The following is a 24,104-nucleotide window of genomic DNA, read 5'->3' as shown; positions in this document are numbered from 1 at the left end:
GATCTTTATGATGTGTAGGGGCTGGGTTAAAAGGTTTCATCCATAAATGAATGTTTGTTTTCTGCCTCCCTCCAGATCACTTAACGTTTATGTCTGATCCATAAAGGTTAAGTACTTGAGTCACTCATTCCCAATCAAATGAAATACCAAAACACACACGCACGCACACATACACGCTTGAAGTACACGCACACGCACACGCACACGCACACGCACACGCACACGCACACACTCACACTCACACTCACACAAACTTGTTAATGACTGCCAAGAGGAGCCACTGGCCACTAGCATCAGATGGGTTCTTTGGGACTTTGGGAGCAACCTTTCCATAGTCAATACCATCAAACCCAACGACAGTAGCCTATTGTTGTAGCTTTTAATTAAGCAAAAACAGACAGTCAAGGGTGTGCTCAGAGTGGTACAGTTGTGTTCAAAATAATAGCAGTCCAACATCACAAACCAGATCAATCACTGTTTTTTGGTAGAAATTATACATGGCAAATAATTTACTAGTAGGTGTAGTAGAGTAATAGAAAACCAACAAACCCAACAGTCATGACATGCATGCTGCTGATTCTGTGTAATTTAATCATTAATTGAAAGGGGCGTGTTCAAAATAATAGCAGTGTGGAGTTCAATTAGTGAGGTCATTCATTCTGTGAAAAAACAGGTGTCACACAGGTGGCCCTTATTTAAGGACGAAGGCAGCAAATGTTGTACATGCTGGTTATAGTGCATTTCTCTCTGAAAATCAGAGTAAAATGGGTTGTTCCAGACATTGTTCAGAAGAACAGCGTACTTTGATTAAAAAGTTGATTGGAGAGGGGAAAACATATAAAGAAGTGCAGAAAATGATAGGCTGCTCAGCTAAAATGATCTCAAATGCTTTAAAATGGCAACCAAAACCAGAAAGACGTGGAAGAAAACTGAAAACTACCATTCGAATGGATCGAAGAATAGCCAAAATGGCAAAGACTCAGCCAATGATCAGCTCCAGGGTGATCAAAGAAGGTCTGAAGTTACCTGTGAGTACTGTAACAATTAGAAGACGCCTATGTGAAGCCAAGCTATCGGCAAGAAGCCCCCGCAAAGTTCCATTGTTGAAAAAACGATGTGCTGAAGAGGTTACAATTTGCCAAAGAACACATTCACTGGCCTAAAGAGAAATGGTGCAAGATTTTGTGGACTGATGAAAGCAAGATTGTTCTTTTTGGGTCTAGGGGCCACAGACAGTTTGTCAGACGACCCCCAAACACTGAATTCAAGCCACAGTACACTGTGAAGACAGTGAAGCATGGTGGCGCAAGCATCATGATATGGGGATGTTTCTCATACTATGGTGTCGGGCCTATTTATCGCATACCAGGGATCATGGATCAGTTTGGATACATCAAAATACTTGAAGAGGTCATGTTGCCTTATGCCGAAGAGGAAATGCCCTTGAAATGGGTGTTGCAACAAGACAACGACCCCAAACACACCAGTAAGCGAGCAGCATCTTGGTTCCAGACCAACAAGATTAACGTTATGGAGTGGCCAGCCCAATCCCCGGACCTTAATTCAATAGGGGTGACATAAAAAATGCTGTTTCTGAGGCAAAACCAAGAAATGCAGAGGAATTGTGGAATGTAGTCCAATCATCCTGGGCTGGAATACCTGTTCACAGGTGCCAGAAGTTGGTCGACTCCATGCAACACAGATGTGCAGCAGTTCTCAGAAACAGAGGTTATACAACTAAATATTAGTTCAGTGATTCACAGGAAGGCTAAATCTTCAAGCATTTTTCAGTTTACACTGTAAATGTTTGAGTTTGTAAAGAAAAATGCTGAAACTGCCTTTTTTTCGTCCGCCATTTTTCCTTGTCAAAAGTCTTGTTAGCTCTGCCTAATTACATATTCTAGTCCAATAAAAAATCTATATTGGGTAAATCAGGAAGGATTTTTTTTTAACTATTTGAAGCCTCCAGTAATTTAATTGTCACCACTCTTCTCATATAGCACTCTGGGTGTGCTATATTGTGGATATCGGAACAGCTGTCATAACAGCTGTCATGTCAGCTCGTCATAGTCGGCCTTCACAGCTATATCCTAGATATAGCACACCCTTGAGTGTGTTATTGCTTTTATACAATGGGTTTACACCAACAGCAACTATTCTGACAACAAGCAATGGCGCTAGTGGGGTTTGTTCATAATGTATTGTATTGGTTTATGCCCTCCGCCTATAAAAGTAGGTAATAAAACTAGGGACGCAGGTTGGTTGAATTCTGGAATGCATGGTCTAATATGATTGGCATGGCAACCCAGTAAACACATCTCCACCTGGCTGGCTTGTAAAAGTTTAAAAATCTACAAGTGAAAAGTGATGAGGTAGCCATGCTAATATATAGGAACAGCTGAAATGCTTCCCGGCCAATCACAATGCTTGATTTGATCAACCCATTGAATAAAATAATTCGATGTGAATGTCATGAATAGACTGTAACATTCTACATTAAGCAGCCAAGGATGTTTGATTACAATTTAGCTGATTGGCACACTCATTAATCCAATAAAACAAATGGAAAAACAAATAATGAAGGAAACCAGAGCAATTATGCCTTCCTTGTCCCACAGCTGCGTGGGCAAGATTGGGGTTTGCTGTAATTGCTTTATATTCAAAATTGTACATTTTCCATTGTGGGAAAAATTGTTATTTTTTGTCCCATCTTGATAACAGAGGTGTTTTACCGAATTGATGAACTCTTGTATGAAAAAGAACTTCACACTCTGGCCTCAGTGAATAGGCCTGTTCAGTCTCTTTCATACGGTACATTTTTTCCTCTTTCATTCAGACACAATTTGCTTCTGTCCACATGACTGCTTCGACTGATGGACACTGTTGATAATCTGCTTGGCGAGATTGTGGGAGGAGAACTCTATCTTCAGATACTTACCTCTGCTCTGACTTTCAGGCCATTCTAAAATGAAAGGTCCTTTGATAGCAGTAGAATGTTGTTCTTGCTGATGATGCCACTGCTCATCCACCCACAGTTAAATCCAATTCCATCTCTCTCTCTTTCTTTCTCTCTCTCTCTCGCTTGTCTCTCTCTCTCCCTCTCTCTCTCTCTCCCTCTCTCTATCTGTCTGACTGTCTGTCTATCTGTCTAAGTGGTCCCTTCATGTGGAGACAAAGTCAATATGAGGCCACAACACACAACCTTGAATTGTACTTCTGCATTGAGATTGAGTAAGAAACTCAATTAATATGTTTGAACAAATAATACTCTTTCGTTTATCTAATAATGTATACTGCACTAGGTTGCAAAATGTAGTTGTATGTCTGATGTAGATCAGGGGTTGTGGAAACCTCAGTCAAAGGTCAAGATCAGTTCAGTAGCACGATTTACTATCGTACATCATTACACAGTCCAGTCCAATAGAAAACCTTGTGCTCTCTAACCACGTACAGAACATGAATAGCACAGCCTTTTCACAGCGATTTGAATGCATGCCTACACTGATAATACTGGTTAGAGCACAAAACAAATTCTGTTTCCATCACGTTGAACTAACTTACTTTTTAACACACACACAAAATGCAATTCCATTTAAGTTTTAACACTAATGAAATACTGTATATGCCTCCAACCTTTTGTTTTCTGACGGAGTCCTAGTGTATGAATTGGAGTCTATTTAATTAAAACATGTCACTTTTAATTACCAAACTAATTAATTTACCAAGGAAAAAATATTCTCTGATAAATGATTGCGGAGACAATGTTCTTATTTTGTGACTCATATGGCTCCTAGTGTCACTCATATGCCTAGTTCATTTTGCATTTACAGTAACAGTCATTTCACTAACTGGTTGTCAGTTGATAAATGACTACGCTGACCATGCTTTCATTGTGCTGTACAGTGTCTTTCAAGCATACTGCACACCCCCGCACTAGTTTATAGTAATTTGTTGTGTTGTGTTATGTGAGATATATATATAGAACACTATACTAATACTGGGTCGGGCCTCCCTTTGTTCTCACAACAGCCTCAATTCTTTGTGCCATTGATTCCACAAGATGTTGGAAACATTCCTTTGAGATTCTGGTCCATGATGACATGATTGCATCACGCAACTCCAGCAGATTTTTCAGGTGCACTTTCAAGCTGTGAATCTCCCGTTCTACCACATCCCAAAGGTGTTCTATTGGATTCAGATCCGGTGACTGGGAAGGCCACTGAAGAACAATGAACTCATTGTTCTGCTCATGAAATCAGTTTGAGACGACTTTTGCTTTGTGACATGGTGCATTATCATGCTGGAAGTAACCATTAGAAGACGGGTAAATTGTGGCCATGAAGGGATGCACATGGTCAGCAACAATACTCAAATAGGCTGTGGCATTCAAACGATGATTGATTGGTATTAACAGGCCCAAGGTGTGCCAAGAAAACATTCCCCACACCATGACACCACCTCCACCATGAGAAAGTGTACAGGTGTTCCTAATGAAGTGCTCAGTGAGTGTATGTTATTGTGATGGTTTAAGTGAAAGAGAAAAAAACTAAGAAATCATTACCTCAATTTATTAAATCATTCCCTCAATTGTATAAACTGTTTCCCAATTTATTCATCTGTGCCCTCGATGAATTAATACTACAATATATGGACAATATGATCTACATTAGTTGATGTGTAGGCTTGAACATATGAAATATTAAGTTGTGGTCTATGCTGTGTCTTGGCTGGGTGGTTCCACTACAACACCATAAATGTCTCATTAAGTTTGTTCCGTAATGACAAGTCTATGGTCTATTCGCATGCATGCCCTCACACCCGTGGTAACTGCCGTCCCGTGTTGATAGCTAGATAGCTAGCTCTCGGCTAGCCAGCTAGCAAGCAACTTCAGTAGTCAGCTCTCGGTTGACAGCTAGCTCCGTCTGCGGCTATAGTCCAGTGTCCTGGCGAAAAGCATGCCTATAGTGAAGGCTAGCTGGCATGTCGAAGCCTTTGTTTAATGTGTCATGATATGAACACATTATGGTATTCTGTCAAGCTTTATAACAAGGTGTGAGGTGAGGAGATGCTAAATCGTGGCAACAGATTGGTTCATTTAAGGAAACTAATTAATAAATCAAGGGAGCAAATTAATAAATCGAGGGAATTATTGACTAAATTGAGCCAACGATTTATTTAATTGAGAGGGCGATTTATTATAAGCAAGACAGCCCTCCGGCGCTGTGGTAATTTCACCTGTTACAACCGACACAATTGCCAATATGCCTGCGTTGGGACCTGCATCCGATGCATTACGATGACTGCTGCACAGTTGATTCACTTCATTTCGACACATGTACTATTGTAAGTCGCTACCTAGCCCGATGCTCGGTGACACAGCAATTGCCACCTTATGTCGTTGCGTTTACAAAGGCTTTATGAGTGCATAAAAAGTCTACATTATGCCACACAAAGTAAAGAGAACACTAACAAAAACCTATACGGAAAAGATATGAAAGGGTTAGGATGTCAATTAGAAGTTTGCAAAATTGGCATAGAGATAAGTATTGAGCTTAAATCATGCGTGTATGATTGGATAAATTATATCTCAGGAAAATGAATTAAATGTCAATTCAGTTGAAGAAGTATAAAAATACTGTATCTAATTCTGACAGTGTGAAACAATTATGAACTGCACAATGCTTACTGAATGTCTAACAAAGGTATCTTCGAGATACGCAAGGTACAGTAACTCAACCCATACAGATACATATTAACTGCAATCTAACCACTGAATTAAAATTAAAATTAAAATTGATATGAAAACTAATTATGCCTTAACAATACTAAATAAGATCCAAGAGAGATAATGTACCAAAGTAGGAACTTGTAAAATTGATAAGCTGCCAGAATATGACTGTGATCTGTGCATAAGTTTCCTTTGTCTGGTAATGCACTAAGGTATACAGTATATAAATGTTATTGTGGTAAATTGAACATAAATGCTTTTGACTGAAAGGAGTCACCTTGACATTTAGAGGGGTAACTTCAGAATGCTAAAACAGAAGATACTGCATTTCTACAGGCTCAATCTAAGAAGATCTGTGCAGATTTTGGTGACATCCATAAATGTTTAGCTATTTCAAGAAGGCATATTAAGTCTTATTTTCTTATTTTTTTGTTATTATCAGGCATAGGACTTGGCATCAGCAGTCAACACATTTCTTCCTTGTGGTAATCATCAATGTCTGATTAAGTACTGTACATCAAGCAATAACATCGCTGACTTGAGAGCCTGTAGTGCTGTTCGCAGCATCTTTTAGGCTTAAAGTTAATCACCTCACAAACACAAAACTCTTCACTCAGCCTCTCTCACACAGGATTAGGAGGAGGGCTCCTCTATGTGTTTTAATTAACAGAGATCTCTCCTCTTCATAAGGGTGGGGAGATAATGGGCTTGTACTTCATCAAAGGATTCAGGTGTTCCTCCTCAAGATTCATAATTTAGACCACATGGAAATCTGAACTTGAAGCTCATTTCAAACTGTATATACCTAGTGTATATGTTTTGTTTGCTTCATCATGGGACATATTCATATAACAATGGCTGAGTTATTAGCCGGTTTTGAGCTTTGACAGTTTGTTTTTAGATACTGTATGCACCATTTTTACCCTTAATACCCTGCCTTATGTCTTCTTGGACCTGACCACAATCACTTCCCACTTGTGCCAGCAGCTCCCATGGCACTACAGTTTAGAATAACCTCAGCTGCCAAGTAAACAATCTACTCTCTCCTCTGTTCATAGTATATCTCTTGGGCAAAGCGAGTGCCTGTACCTTATTTTCTTTGCTGAGGATGCTCAACTGTGGTTTATATTCACTCTTGTATTCTATGGTATTATTGTACCAAATGAGAATACAACAATATCACAGTAATTGAAAAAACATATAGAAAGCAAATGTATAAAAAAAAAAAATCCTATAAATCCTAAATCCATTGTATAAGAGGCTGTTGCGAATTTGATCAGTTTTACCATAATGTTTTATTTGGATTTTATTGCCTGCTTGAGTGAAAATGTGTGTCCCTTGGTTTGTTAACTGATGAACCAACCAAGTCTACCGGCATATGAACAGTCACAGCACACTGCAGGGAAGGAAGCAGCGATGCAGACAGAACTTGTTGCTCTGCTCGAACCACCTATTTATATCCTCATCAGTTAATTATCCCTACGTCATGCCAAGTGATACATACCATCAATCTTAATCAATCAATTAGCCATCTAAACAAGCCATGCTCTGACACTCACTCACTCTCAATTTCCCCACTGCGCTTAATTACACATAAACATGGCATTCCAAATTAAAATTGAACATTTTAATAGAATTAACAGTACAACATCTAACTGAAACATGCCACCACTACATTTATGTGTGTAGGCTTGAAGTGCACCTACTGTAAAGAAGAAATTGGTCAAATACCTGCATTAGATGTTACTGCATAAAGAATTGTTATTTGTCTTAAGCCTTCAAAGTTAAAGAGATGCTGCAGGTTTTCTGTGTAATTTCAGCCACTAGTTCTAAAAGTACTGTTCACGAACCTACAACGGTTCCCCAAAATAGACAAATATTGTCAAGAAATTACCTGATTGGTCAGAGAGGTGCACACCTCCTCACTCCCATGAGCAAAATCTTATTTTGTTGGCCTTAACCTGAGCATTGTGGGCTAATAAGATAGGAAATTGATTAACATTATATCATGAACCATACGGTCAACATTGATGTATGTAAATAATTAGTGACAACAATCCTGTAGCATCTCTTTTAGTTGGAATATAGTCTTAAAGTTAAGTAAAGTTAAAGCCTTAAAGTTATCATCCGCAGTTGCGAATTGGCTGGCCCACCACTTTGTTAACAACACAAAAAGCGTGGTGTTTTCAGCTTGTAAAAGTCACAGAAAGAGTTTTGCTAAGCGGCTGACCTTAAAGGTCCAGTATGTAGATCTGAGGTCTAAAATGGTTCTAATTGGTCATAATAAATCGGTGGCTATCACAGAGCTGTTTTGGTCCAAAAAAATAGCTTTCTAAAATCTGATGTTGAGGTCAAGCACTGGCCTTTACGTACCTATTTTATGTTTTTTTTCTTTCCAAGGATATGCACATATTGGCCGGTTTTAGAAAATGTAGCATATATTCAGTGTGGCCAAAGAAAGCAGCAATGCAGAAGACAATTAGTTCAGAGGTGAAATCATAGTACATCGTACATAATGAAATTATCAGACATTTAACTCAAGGGGAGTATTACATTTTCATGATCCTGTGGTTAAAGGAGAAACAGTCTGGTTTCTAAGGTTAAAACATTTCCACAAAGCATGAATATGCTGTTGACCTTTAGCTGGGATCACTTAGAATAATGGAAAACGGCTGCAGTGACAGAATTATGATGACAGAATGGCCGACAGGCCTAAATTAGGTCTCGTTCTTGAAAATTTGTATCAATTTGTCAAAACAATGTTAGCATCCACATGCTTTGTCAAATATCAGCCCTGTGAGATGCGTGTGGAGACGCCACAATAAGGGGCTGCTTCAATCAGAACCACACCATCACCAGAGCAGTGTACTAAATGTGGCTCTGTTCTGCACTTCACACTTCACTACCTACATTACTCAATGGCATCGTAGCCATTGTAATTGGAGCGCACTGGTCAGTTCCAAAGGCCACACACTGAGGAGCAGTACGATGTTGGAGAAATGTCAAAAGCTCTGGATGAAGAGGTAGAGTGTGAATTAAGGTAGAGTTTTGAAGCAGAATTGCAGCAAAATTTGCAGTAAAATTGCCCTCTTTCACAGTGAGACTCACTCAGACTCAGTGAGACTGGCTGTGAGGACAAAGAGACGGTAATGGTACAGTAGCTGTCACAGAGCAACAGGACAGGACTGGCAAGCTAAACACTGTCATGGCGTGTACTGCACCTTTGTTAGTGTTAGTGTTAGATGTGAACACAAATATTATATGAAATTTAATACAAGGCTACAACAACACTTTGAACATTGATATCTTTTTATTAAGACAAGTACTCTTCAGATTTATTTTTTGTAAAAATGTTTTATGAACCAATACAAAATATGTATGGTGACATGAGGAAACCTTTTTTTTACTTCACATAACTGTTGCCCAGGTTACAGAGAGACTAAAGATTTTACTTCAAAACAACTACAGTAATTGGGGCAATGAACAACCAAACTGCCCAGGCATCAAACATGATCTCCCTCTCACCTTCCAGGGTACTGTATGTTCAGGTTGATTCGTAAAACTTTACTGTCACATCTTTTTTTTTTTTACCAATTTTAAAATAAATGTAGCTGATACAGAAAGATACAAGCATTGTACTCAAGATATTGACATGACATTTAGTAAAATAGTAAACAGATGCTAGATTTTGTCAAAACAGCTGATATATTTACCTTGGATGTACAGTAAAATCTTATGAATAACCCAATGTGTTTAGTGGACACTGACTGTACACAGTTGATATTGTCTGTTTAACAAATCTAGTTTTCTTTCTTTGTGAACTAGGTCTATACAAAATCATATTCAACATTTAACAGTGCACCATATATTTAGAACACATAAACATTGAGAAAAAAATGTTACATCTTGTGATTTTATACCTTTTTTTTTGTTTTGTTTTTAAATGTGTGTTATTGTATACTTGGGGCCTTAAATTTGCATTCTACCTGAGATGCAAAACATAAGACTCAACACTCATGAACCTGAGAGAGTGGAAACGAATGTACTACTGTACATATCAAATATAATGAAAAAAAAACTTGATATTTATGATTCCTTCGGTATCACCCTCATATGAAGTGTGTCAAAATATGTGTAAACATATTCATAGCACCTGATAATTGCATTCATAGAACATTATGAAACTGTATAATAAAGGAATAAAGCAAAAGAGGCTCTTTAGCTGATATATTAAAAAATATATCCCAGCCCCTCTTGCCTTTCTGCTTTATTGTTATAATGCTCTATGACTGCATCTGTTAGGCTCTATCAATGTTAATAGGTGTATATGAGACTACATAATAGGTTGACAAATGTTACTATCCATTCAAACAACTGTAAATCATAGTTCATTAACGCTATGTTGTAAATTCCATTATAAATACTGGAACTCGGGTACAGTTTCTTGCACTTTTTGTTAAACCTTTCCAATAGAGTAGTGAGCCTTGACCATGATCATAACCAAAATAAATACAACCAATACGAAATGAGCAAATACATTAAAGAAACTTGTTTGGCCACTTTGTGAATTCTCAATGGACAAAAAATAGATCACCTGTAAAATAAAATAATTAATACTAAATTGCAGCGTTTACGAGACATTTGTCAATAGAAGCTGCCACACAGTATCACTGATAAATATTAAAGTATGATTCCAATTAGGGAATGACTGTAGCCTGTTTTCTTAGTTTTTAAAATCATGTGTTTTATGAGTTACTGTACATGTGAATAGAGACAGCCACTACTGGGCCTCCGCCCTGTAAAGTATAGAGAGGTTCACATACGTACTAAGATATACCATGATGACACTAGACTATTGCCTCTAAATAAAAGAAGGCACATCAATTAGTCCTTCTATTTGTTTTCTTCATAATAATGCTGTATTCAAAAGCAAAGTATAATCATACAGTTTAAGGCAGTGGCTGTTCTTTCTAACCAGCTACTTGAAGGTTATCTTGTCTATCATTCAATTGTAGAGTTAATCCATTGACAAATGCTCAATGGCAGTGGGGCAAAATCAGGAATTTCAGTATGCAAATAGGTTTTCTACAGAGGAATGTACATTTTATTGTATAGCTGACAATGAAAAAGAGTGAAAGAGATTGAGCAGTTGTCACATGATATAGAAGCAGTCTACATATCTCACATGGCAATCAGACATACACAGGCAGACATAAATAGTATTCAGAGAGAGTTTCATCAGGCAGTGGGATTAACAGCATTATTTGAATTGGTAGAACACTCCAATCCCTTTTTGGTTCTAGATACAACACTTTTTGGTTCAAAAGGATGGACCCAAAAACAGTTCTTCCTAGAACCAAAAATGGTTCTTCCATAGTGTTCTATAAGGTAGAATTACACTTACAGAACACCTTATAATGTAGAACAGGTTCTCCTACAGGGACAAATAACCCTTGTTTGTTTTTTTAACCTTATAATGTCGTACATCCTATAAAAGCAGTACCGTAGTACTTACTTATAAATAATCAGTCCTGGTGTATGGTCTTTCCATTTTGAAAACAAAACTGTCTAACAGAATATAAGTATTTAAAACATACCTTGCAACATGTGTTTACTGAGAGAGTTTTGATTGCATTGTGTGTTAGCTCTTGAAAACAAAATAGAGACTTGATTTCTGAAACAGCATTCAAATAAAAACATTTCAATCTACTGTAAAGTGTAATGTGTTCACTTGAACACAATGGCCTAAGATAAGACCGAAGACAACAATAAAAGACAGTTTGAAGGTCCTTGTAAGCTTGCTGAATATATATATATATATATATATATATATATATATATATATATATATATATATATATATATATATATATATATATATATATATATATATATATATATATTCAATTCAATATATTATTCAATATCAATAACAGAATAAAACAGAATAAATTGTAGAAGAGCATTCTTTAAAATAATGTATATGAATTTGTGCTAAAAAATACTGGGTAATATATGCACTGTATTTGCACACATGTACTTAAGTAATACTATTACATTTGGTCCTTTGAAGGTTGAAGGACCGTTGAAGGTATTCATGAGTGTGACCCAGAGCAAACCATAATGTAACAACACAAGCAGAGCAATGCACTAATATCTGACATATACAATAATACCATCCAACAAGGCTTGTGACCATGGCAGCAACTCCAGTCAATCTTTATACAAAGTAAAGGAATGGAAAGTGAAGTTTCATGATGTTGGGTAGAGCAGTAGAGGTAATATTCAGGCTTGAGGGGACCAGCAAACTTTGATATTGATGAGACCTATGTTTACAACACGTTTTAGGTGGTCTGAAAATGACTCGTGGCTGTGTCCAATGTCTGCACTAGCACACCACTTGATTGGCCAATACATTGCTTCATTCTTTGTGGTATGCTAGTATGGATTTACAACGCAACCTACAGTATGTCTTGTTGGCTACTCGGACACAACATATATAGAGAGACAGAAGCGGTGCCTCTGAGAGCCTGGTAAAGAATCAAAGAGCTGCAGAACAACAAGACAAGTGCTGTTTCATTCAATCTCCTCCAAAAGCCAACTGCAGCAAAGGGGATCTGGTGGAACATGTGAATGAAGGCGACAGGCTTGGGGGGGTAAAAGAAAACAACAATAACCAAAGAAATAGAACAAGGCACAAAATTGTCCGTAAAATAATTGAACTGTACAGAATGGGCCCGGCAGTTCAGGAAGGTTGGATGGGATAGGAGAGTCCCACGAAGCAGTGACACCTCCCGCCTCCCACCTCCCACCTCCCGCCACCCCCAATCCCCCTCTTCTCTCTCCCTCTCTCCTCCCTTTGTCTCTCCCTCCTTCCCCACAAGTTCAACACTCCTTGACACCCCCCTCCCCTCCACCACCCCAGGCCCACTCAGAGTAAGATATAGTGCTCCTATAGGACCCCCCCCCTCCCCCCTTACCCCCCCCCCCCCCTCCCCCCTCCCCCACCCTACCCACCACACACACAGTACCCCCTGGCCTCCCCCATTTAGATGTAGTACTCCTTCTTCTCATCAGTGTTGTTGTGTCCCCCCTCTGCGTTAATGATGGCCGTGTCTGCATCTGCCGCGTCGTCTGCCCCTTTGGCTTCATGTGTGAAGTAGGTGCCTGCAATGGAGGACGGACAGCACATTAAAACATTCCTGGTGAACACACACTTGTTCATTCCATTACCTAGTCCAATGTGAACAGACTCTTGTAGTCGGTGTATCAACTATCAATCAACTCATCTCAGCTAAGAGGCCTTCAGGCCTGTATCTGGCATCTCCATCCTCCTGTACATTAGGGGACATGAGGATGTACAGTAGGCTGAGATTTAGGGCTACAACAAAACAAGATTCTGGCCTCTGTTTGGCTTCCAGCCTCTTTTCCAGCCAGCCAGCTCCAGCTTACTCTATATTGGGGTTAGGCATGAATCACTACTATACTGTACATTTGGGGCCAGGTATGAAACCTTACTTTACTGTACATTTGGGGCCAGGTGTGAAACCTTACTTTACTGTGCATTTGGGGCCAGGTGTGAAACCTTACTTTACTGTACACTGGGGGGCCAGGTGTGAAATCTTACTGTACATAGAAGACCAGTTCTAAAACCTTACTTTACATTGGGGGCCAGGTCTAAAACCTTACTGTACATTGGGGGGCAGTTCTAAAGCCTTACTGTACATTGGGGACCAGGTGTGAAACCTTACTATACCTTTGTGTCTGGCAAAGTATCGTCCCAGAACAATGAGTGCACAGAGGATGGCGAACATCACCACGGCAACCACACCTCCGATGACAGCGTGGTCCAGTTTCTGTGGGGCTCCCTCACCAGCTCTTGAGTCTGAAAACAAGCCAATCACAGCAACTTTAGAAATGATCTACCAAAGCCAATTCCAAGCCAATCACAGCTATCTAAACAGTCTTACACATCCGGACCTGTATATTCCTCTGCATATACCACTATGGAGAGGGCTGGAAGGTAGCACCGTCATGTTCAGTCAACCTAAAGTATTCAAAGTCATATTCACTAGAACTTATCACCCAAGCTTTGCAGAAATATATGGTAATGAATATATTAAGCAGCTTAAGAGTGTTTGTATGCAACATTAATTGGCATTCCACTGCTAGATGCTCTATAGACTACATAAGAGGCCTGTTATACAGCAAGAAGACCTCTCTGGGACGGGGGTCAATATCAAGGTGTGAAACAGAATAAAAGATGGAAATCTATTTGGTAGAAACAGGTTGTGTTGCTCACCAATAAAGGACAACACTGCATTTTGAAGCGCAGGGGAAGTTCAAATCGCAATTAAAATCTGTGATTGACCTCCCCCCACACAGTCACATCTCCCCTCCCTGCTAGTATGGATGTGCGGTAGGGAGGTAGAATGAAGGAGTCCACTTAATTGTCATTTCAATACTTCCTTCAAGTACTGCAGTTTGAAAAGCACTTTTTGCGTGTTCAGATTGTGATGCAAGTCCAATTGACATGTACAGTATATTGTGTTAAATTACAACCACTTCAGACTCCATGGCCATTCAAGCTGAGCCATGAATGAGGCCTCATGCGTTGTCTGTACCCTGTAAGTGTTGGATACATGATTAGATATCGTCTGTATTTATAAATGGCCATGTGCAGTCTGAAAAGGCATCTGCAATGCATTTTGAATTCTGAATGTTATACAGAGGACTGACAACAATGCATCAAAATAAAAGCTGTTCTGGCCAACTCAGTGACACTGTATTCATCATCGTTCGACTGTGGAACAGGCTCCTACCAATAGCTACTGTCACCAGCAAGGTTTGCAATTTGATGTGGTTGAAAGACACCACATCATATGTCAATAACACGACTTATTTTGGGAGCAGTCAAAAAGTGTTTTTGTAAAAATCTTCCAAGACAGTTACATTACGATGATACACGAGACATACCCCACCATTTAAACTGAAAGAGTTCACAGAACTGTAAAATACACAGTGATTTAAGGGCTAATATCTGGAAGTTATAGAGCTCAATCATGGGGGAGTTGACATATGCCTGGGGATAAATCTGACTCCAATGTTCCGTCTCCTCTCAAAAAAATACAGGAGTCAGATCGTTGTCCACACTGTTTAACCAGATTTATCTGTCTGCTACACAGGGCAAGGCTTTACATTTCCAAACTCTCAGAACAGTTTGAGGTGCATTGATCAAGAGTGGGGATCTGTGTCCCCCGAGACTGATGGAAATGTGGAGTGGAGAGAGCAGGGGTGCGTTACTTTCCTGAATGAGAGCAGGATGCATTACTTTACTGAATGAGAGCAGGATGCATTACTTTCCTGAATGAGAGCAGGGGGGCGTTACTACTAATTTACCGATTTCCTATCAATCCCTACTCTAAAGTAATTTTTATGAAAGATGAGTGGAGGGAGTTGAATTTTCCCTGAAGTGTGAGAACTTACAGTATATGAGAAAGTCTAATATGTTTAGCACAGTACATTTGTTTAATTCTATGGTTATTCGACTGATGCTCATTTAAAGGGGTGGTTCACTTAATTTATTGTTTACACTTTTTTGCGCATACAGGTAACTGGGTCACCTAGTTAGTTTCAGCAGCCCCTGGCTAGCTTCGGCTATGCTAGTAGAATTGAGTAGAGCAGCTATCTTCCACCAAGCAAGGCCAGAGCTTACAGAGGCACTAAGGTTAGGGTTAGGGCCCTATCTCAGGCAGGGATGCACACAGGCACAGTTTGTATACTGTATCAAGGTGGGCTGTTTTGCAGCACAGTTTGTTCCTGGAGGAGAGGGAATGGCCCCCTGCTGCCTACAATTTGACACCTGAACTAAACAGCAATCCTGGCTCATTGAGGCAACATCTTATTTTCACAGAAGTGCACCTGGCCAAAGCATTGAACATAACTGTGTACTGTATGCAACCATATAATAGATTAGGGACTGATCGTTATTTATGATGGGGGTACATGGAGGAAATCGGACCTCTAAAATATGAAATATGATGATATGTCCCCCAAGCAAAATATTTTCAGCATAAAAAAACAAAACCAAAAACATTGACCCTCTCCTTACAAAAAATACTGATTAAATCATAAAGTAGATAGCAGAGCACATATGTTTTCACTCCTAGGATGAGACTACCTATTACAGTTGCAATAATACAGACACACACAGAAATAGTACTATCCACAGTGACGTCTTAACCTAGGGTATTACAGAATCTTTGGCGCAAAAATTCATACTCTTAATTTGGGCGGAGGGTCAGGGAGCCATCTCCCAGAAAAATGTGGTCTTTTGTGAAGACATTTCATGCAATTCTACAGCAATATTTTTAAGCAGCCATTTACTTGATATCGAGCCACAACATGGGAAAAACCCGGCAACCTGTGTCAATTTGCTGTATGTATCAATGTATGAAAGGCGCATATTTCACTTGGAGAGAGAGTCAGTGTCATGCACAAGATTCAAATCGAGCAAGTGTGTAATTGTTTCAATGTGCCTCATTGAGCCAAGCTTACTGTTGCGCACATGAAATTAATGTTGTAGATGTTGTTTCCCATGGTGGCCTACCTTTTGATTATTTTGGCTACACATGATCTGAACCATAGGCTACTGTGCTATTCCATGCAAGGAATTCTTATTAAATAAATAGCCTAGGTCTAATGGGCTACAGAACCAATAGGGATTTTCCAAAACTATGTTTGTATGCCTATAATCACCTAACTTTACGCAGTAAGGGTGAATCTAGTCTTAGTTTAACCACAACACACCAAGACTCATGCCATGGATGAAACAGTTTACATTACTTTTATAATTGTCTCCACTTGTTGATCCCGCCCTCATAAAAATAAACTCAAACATACCATCCACAGAATACGCCACCAGGCAAACTACAGATGTTTTACTGCAAGGTGCAAACCACTAGTTATCCTAAAAAAGGATGGTCAGGTTAGAGTTTGCTAAAAAGTATTTGCAGAGGTGATTGCAAGAGGAAAGTTTGGAGAAAAAATGATCTGCCCAAGATTACAGCATACCACCTCATATGTGAAACATGGTGCAGGGGGTGTTAGGTTTGGGCATGTATAGCTGTCACTGGGACTGCTAACATGTCTTAATTGATAATTGTAACTGCAGACAGCAGCAGTAGAATGTATTCTGAAGTGTACAGAAACATCTTGTCTGCTCGAGTACAAGCAAATGCCTCCAAATTAATTGGATGGCGCTACATCATACAGTAAAACAATGACCCAAAACATACTACCATAGCAACTAGGGAGTCTTTCAGGGCCAGAAAGCAGAACGTTCTTGACTGGCCAAGTTCATCTTCAGATTTAAATCCAATTGAACATGCGTTTAATTTCCTGATGATAAGATTTTATACAAAAAAAAACTCAAAACAAACAACAACTGAAGTTGGCTGCAATACAGGCCCGGCAGGGCATCACCAGAGAAGATATCCGGCGTCTGGTGGGGTCAGTGAGTCGCAGACTTCATGCAGTTATTGCATGCAAAGGATTGTCAAACAAATACTGAACATGACTGCTTAATTTGGACATTTGATAAATCTGTCCCTGATGCACTGTATCATGTAGCCAAGCAACAACAGTCATGTCTTTTTCCATTCCGCTTTAGAGGCCGGCGCGCCTTTAGAAGCAGTGCGCCTCGCTTTTTTGAATCAGTGTGATAGTCTTGTCTTGGTTGCCTTTATGAGGATTAAAACTTAGCAAACAATTATAATAACTTATTTATTATATATTATTATAACGTGCCATGAGAGCTCCTGGATCAGCGCAAAACAAGTCCACCCTTTGACACATCTGTAGGAAGGCACACATCCTATGTGCTGGGCTTTGGCATACAGAGAGCAAAGGGAGTGTAGCAGGAGCATACACAGCATTAAATTACACAGCATTGCAAGATATCGATATTTTATAAATTGCATGACCCTGCCCTCGACTGTATTAAAAAACACATAACCCTCCCTCCGACTGAAATTGGAAACGCATGACCCTCCCCCAAATCCCTCCTTGTAGCCCCCCCCCCCCCCCGTCATAAATATCAATCAGTCCTGTGACGAATGACATATCTGTTATCCAAATATCTCATGCTGTTACTCTGCAGCCATTCAATAGTTTTGCCTCTTAGCTTAAGACTACAGTTCATCCTTGTGGCCTCTCGTGTAAACTAAATGGAATTATGATTGTCTATAACGTGAATATGCTCCAGCATCGACCATCGCCTCCCACAAAGTTCTGCCCATTTCTCAGGGGAATGCTGACATGGATGCGCTGACATCACCACACCCCTGTCCTGACAGGATGTGCACAGCCATAGGGATTTATAGGGGAATAAAGAGGATTTGCGGCTGATGCCCACACTGAAATGTGCTCTACTGGACTGCAGGGCCACATGCTTTATGGTCCTATCTCTGTCTCTGTGCTCGAATGACTAATCACACTGCAGGTCACTGGCAGAATGAATACCCACCGGCTGGCTAACTGACTGACTGACTGACTGACTGACTGACTGCCTGCCTGACTGGCTAACTGGCTGGGGGATCAGCTGTGTGCATATCTGACTCCTGCCTGATAACATGGAATATTGATTTATTTACATTTAATTAGTCATATTGGAACACATTTGGGAGAGGCATGTTGTATACACACACTCACACACACACACACACACACACGCATGCACGCACACACACACACACACACACACTGCATTTATAGATGTAATTACATGAACTTAATTACAGTAATGACTTTTGTGCATTGATACAATAAAGCTCATAATGTATAAGATCTTAAAACAACTTAGTCTGGGCTGAGACAAGATAAGAGTACATTTTACATTTAAGTAATCCAGCAGATTTTCTCATCCACAGTGACTAACAGTAAGTGCATTTGTCTAAAGAAAGTGAAACAACATATCACATATCACATATATCACAACATATCACCGCAAGTATAACACTTTCTATAAGAATAGGTGCTAGTAGCAGCCACAGCGCTAAAGGAAAGCTAACAACTGTGCAGGCCCATCAACATTCTTTACAAGCGCAATAAACGATACCATAGTATTGCACTGTACACAGCACAACAATAACGTCATGAAGGTCACTGCCTTGGAAACCAATGTTATGAGTAGAACATACATGTAACAGTTTTGAGCCTCAAAAATCTCTCTCTTATTACTGTTTTTCTGCCTATGGTAAAAAAAAAGATCCAATGGAGAAGCTGGCTTTCACAGAAACATGCAAGAACTTCACACTCCATTTTGCTACATCACGATTCTCTACCCCTCTGCTCGAAGTGTTTTCAAATGTGTTCACACACTTCAGGGGGAAGGGAAGGCAATTTGTGATGCAGGGTCTGTACCCCAAATGCCTGTTTCACTGTATCAAGGGCTCTAGAAGAAAGTTGAGAATTCAACTTAGCCAGCAAAGCACACATAGAGTGCCTTCGGAAAGTATTCAGACCCCTTCACTTTTTCCACATTTTGTTGTGTTATAGACTCAATTTAAAATTGAGTTCCTATGCAAATCAGAGACCCTATAAAAATAAAGATATTAATTCCAAAATTACATTAACTATTATCCTTGCATTAAGATGGACTTCAACTTATTGAGTGATTTGTTGATGACATTTTTGCATTTTAGCTAATTTTAAGAGTGTCATAGCAAAGGGTCTGAATACTTATGTACATGAGGTATTTCTGTATTTCAATTTTAATAAATTTACTGAAGTTTCAAAAAACGTGTTTTCGCTTTGTCATTCTGGGGTATTATGTGTGGATTGATGACAAATTCATTTAATTTAATCCATTTTAAATTGAGTCTATAACACAACAAAATGTGGAAAAAGTGAAGGGGTCAGAATACTTTCCAAAGGCACTATATTTCGCAGTGGACAACCCAACTGCACAAGCAAGAATGAATTTCCATTTAAAAATTATGCTAAACCTAAGTGTTAAGTGTTTGCATTAAATGTCAAACAAACACCTTAATGCATAGAAAACAAATATCTGCACATACCAGTGGCAGTTGTATCTAACAATAGTGTTACATGTACAGCTGAAAGGATCTAAAAGTAAGTGTTAAGTGTTTGCATTGAATGTCAAACAAATACCTTAATGCATAGAAAACAAATATCTGCACATACCAGTGGCAGTTTGTATCTAGTAATAGTGTTACATGTACAGTTGAAAGGATTTAAAGGTGAAGATCTGGGGATGTTTAATCTTAATTAAGCTTGATATTTTTGATGGATTTTATACATTTGAAGTACTTTGACTTTTAACATTTTTAATTACTTTGTTACCAAGCCTATATAGTGTGGAGAGTGATAGTATACTGTTATTAAAAGCACATATTAAGTGTCTTAAGAAGAGAAACTTCACTGAGGTTTAGAGATGTTCCCTGTTTTGCTGAGCTCTTCCCTTCCCTCCCCCCTCCCCCCCCCCTCTCTGTTTTCTGCCTCCAAGGGTTGTAGAAGTGAAACCATAATGTCTGGAGGGCCAGCGGCTGATGCAACATGACCATAGTATTCACCTATTCACCTTGATGCAGCAATCTTCTGAGTTCTACAAACTATTAAATGTAGACATACTGTATTTGGGGAATCGGCCTGAAGCTAGTGTGCCATAAACTTTCCACCTAAATGTGTGAGCGTGTGTTTAAATATGATAGGCTTGAAGGGGGAGCTATTCTGCCCCCTACATTGAGAGCCCATCCCCCGAGGAGACAAATGGCTGTGAGCTCTGTATTCTAATTTAAATACTGTGGTTCTAAAGTGATAAAAAAGCAGAGGTCAGGGAATAGCTTGTTCTCTTTTCTTCATCCTGTCATGTGGTTCATGAGTTGTGAGTAGCATTGTTTTGAATGACCTGTGGTCATCTCTCTGTCTCTCTGTCTGTCTGTCTTTCTCTCTCTCTCTCTCTCTCTGTCTGTCTGTCTGTCTTTCTCTCTCTCTCTCTCTCTCTCTGTCTTTCTCTCTCTCTCTCTCTCTCTCTCTCTCTCTCTATTAGAAGAGATGTAATGTAAAAAATTTCTGTGAAGTATTTGCCTTGTAATAGTTGTATAAGTATACAGTGTTATTAAAGCCTTATTTGATTCATTCTATTTGGCCATTCTTGCACTAAATCAGCACAAACTCAACCTTTCTTGGCACATAGTGATAATTACAGTGGAGTCAGATTATCAATATTAGATATGCTCTGCTAGTAATAAAATATTGCCAAAATATTGTCTCAAAATATAAAATATTGCCAAACCTTCCTGTGGAAACTGCCATTCTTATAATATGGTCTACAGGCTGATAATGATTCCTCCCTTTAGAAGGACTTTTGTTAGAATGGAGTATAAGAATTGAGTGCTCATATTGTTAAGTTGAGCAGAACATCATGTTGTACTTTGTGTAGACTGTAGTCTCTATGCGAAGCCCCCTGATCTGACTAGCTCCGACATCTGAATTACTGTAAATTGATTTTCTTCACCTGGACCACTGACCGGACCCACTTCTTGACCATTGCTCCTTTTTACAGTAAAGACCAGCTTGAATCATGAAGCAGCACCATCATCGAAACCAGCCTACTGGCGTTTATCATTGTTAAGGTACGTCTTCTTTTTAGCTCTAAAAGCAGACATTATTAGAGAGCGCCAACTGATTTTAAAGAGTGCTAGAATCACAAGGCTACAGTCAATCAAAGCTGTGAAAATGGCATTGCCATATCATTCACATGTCTACCGACTAGTGTTTCTTTACCCATGAGAAGAATCAGCATGTATAATAAAGTCTCTCTCCAGGCTGATCTTTACACATGCCTGCCTGCAGAGCTATCTTTGGCAGTGAAGCTCAATGAGCGGTGCCAAAGTTTGGCACTGTAGCGTTTCTAGGAGTCAGAATGTTGAAGACTTCTCACTTCTCCCGGTTCTTAATTATCCCCTGACTCCTTCATGCTTCAAACACTGTTTAACACAATTTCTCCTTTATGGAGTTAGCCTTCTGGCCTGCCAGTGAAATTGGTTATACTTTGCATACTTCACATGAAAAATACATCTTGTATCTTTTTCTCTTGTATCTAAGAACTTTAACACATTCATATTTTGTTTTTAAACAGATTAATAATTTAATCTGTTTACAAATTGTAATTTTTGTTTAGATTGTTGTGACCATGAAGGGAGTCTGATGTGCATCACTAACCAAGCATAAACATGCTGTAATGTGTTCTACAATAGGTCTGAGGAGAACACAGCTCGAGGACGCCACCCACACAGTTTAGTGCTTTGCAGATGAATTAGGCAAAAAAAACACAACCTAAGATGAATATGAAATGTGTCTGAAACCATGACCAAAAACAGTGAAAACACCCGTGCCCATGTAAGACTTTCTCTTGTTGATTTACAGCTAAAATTATAATAACCAATAATAAACTTAAACTTACTATACATAGAACAATAGTTGGACTTGCTGAAGCAAGCTCACTAATAAATGCCTCATGAGGTTAGTTCAACTGTCTTACCTCAACAGAACCTAAAATAGAATCTTGTTTTACTCCATTGATTGTAAACAAACACTGTATAGTTTTAAAGCATAGTTAAAACTATGATTTTGATCGATGGATGGTCAGTCCTTGCAGCTATAGCTCCATGGTTACACTTGTCCAGCCCTGTCCCTCAGCTGGATGGCAGGGTGACCTGACCGCACTGTTGTTGTTTAAGTATATCAGTTATTATTTATTCTATTTTTAATTCCATCTTTCCCTCTACTGTACATTCACTAACCATGCACACATAGTCGCCCTTGTCAGGTGTTTTGAGTTTTCATGGAGAACAGATCACAGTTTTTAAAATGAGACGTTTCTAACCATATCCTCTCTTCTCTCCACAACCAAGAGCATGGAGGGGGGTTAGCAGGGGCTTACCCAAGATATGATGTCCTTTCCTAGGATCATCTCTGAGCGTTTGACGAGCGAGAGCTTTACCTCGCAGACTCCCTTTTATTCCCCTTGAGCTGAGGAATCAGGACGACATCTATCCTTTGACCAATAGAAACAAGCCTTGCTGTCAGCACAATACCATACACTACTGCAATGTTTCATCATATTGCTGGATGAAATCTATTCACAGCTGTCCTCTCATAACAGTCGAAAGGTGCTTGGAGCACTGATTGCATTGAGTTTATGAACAAATCAGAGAGGCAGCACTCATGAATCAGAAGTGTACTGTGCAGTACATGTTTTAATAAAGAGTGCAGACTTCATAACAGTGAATGAATTACCCACTCATTTGCAATGAACAGCAAACCTCTTAAACAGGGATTCAAGCTCTTTTCAAACATGTTTTCAAAAGAAGTAGATTTTCAAAAGTGAAGAGAACTCTTCATGTACTTTGTTAAGGTGAATACAACTGTTTTGTATTGCAATGAATGTATTTTTCAAATACCATGGTCAAGTTACTGTTGGCATTGTGTATAACGTAGTTAACTATAGAGCATGATGGAAGGCATTAAAAAACAAGGTTAGGAGCCATCAGGCCCATGAAACAATGCTTTTACAGTTATTTGTCTCTCCCACAAGCTAGACACTGACATAAAGGGACACTTCACCGATCTTTCTACCTCAAAATTGTTGTCCAGATCACCTTACGAATGTGCACGTGAAAACAGCTTCCAAATGCGTTCTGTAGATCAAAAAAATCTGTGTCACTAGTTTGAGGACGTTACCCTGAGTGATATATTTGGGGATCATCACATGGTTTTGAAAACTACAAGGAGCTTTAGAGAGGAGTGAGTCTTCTTTTTCTGAATTAGCAAATGCCTGTTTTGTTTACATCCATAAGCACTAGCACATACATCTATCACTTTAAAGTAAAACGTTCCTTTAAAGCCCTAAATCTATTACAGAAAAAGACGGTTTGACAATGGCATGACACAAAATATTTTGTTTCTCTTTCTTTTTTTTTTTCTTTCTCACTCTGCACGCGAATAAAGAAGCATGGAGGGCTGGGCAGCTTGGTTGTAGAGATGTACAAACGACTGTGTGATTCCATGCTTCACCATGGCATTTGCTCCTCCTCAAAATAAAACCATATTTAGGCCTTGAACCGCTGCCTCTCGCCTGTTGCTAGGCTACACCAAGGAGATGGGGGGGGTGAGGAGGGGGGGGGGGGTGGTGCAGATGAAAAAATAAAACACTTATCAGAAGAGAGAAAAATCTGGCGGGGCGTGAAAGCATCACACTGTGGAAATGAGAAAGCTACATTCTACATCAACTATGGAGCCACACAAAGAGGAGGCAGTGCATTAACAACTTGTTCAGAAACCCCACCGAATG

At 39.3% G+C, this 24,104-nt stretch overlaps 1 protein-coding gene across 1 annotated transcript in view; it reads right to left on the bottom strand.

The window, feature by feature from the left end:
- Positions 1 to 12,776: 12,776 nt before the first annotated feature.
- The window catches only part of cadm1b (cell adhesion molecule 1b), a gene marked incomplete at both ends in the record, with an annotated part of 110,796 nt that continues 99,468 nt past the window's right edge, over positions 12,777 to 24,104 (bottom strand). Inside the window, 2 exons of the mRNA XM_083685472.1 lie at positions 12,777 to 12,895; positions 13,485 to 13,613. Coding sequence (XP_083541598.1) covers positions 12,777 to 12,895; positions 13,485 to 13,613 — 248 coding nt within the window. The remainder of the gene's footprint in view (positions 12,896 to 13,484; positions 13,614 to 24,104) is intronic.

Source organism: Argentina silus (assembly GCF_951799395.1).
Source record: "Argentina silus genome assembly, chromosome: 14".
Taxonomy (NCBI): Eukaryota; Metazoa; Chordata; class Actinopteri; order Argentiniformes; family Argentinidae; genus Argentina; species Argentina silus.
This window is presented reverse-complemented; position numbering and strand designations above follow the sequence as displayed.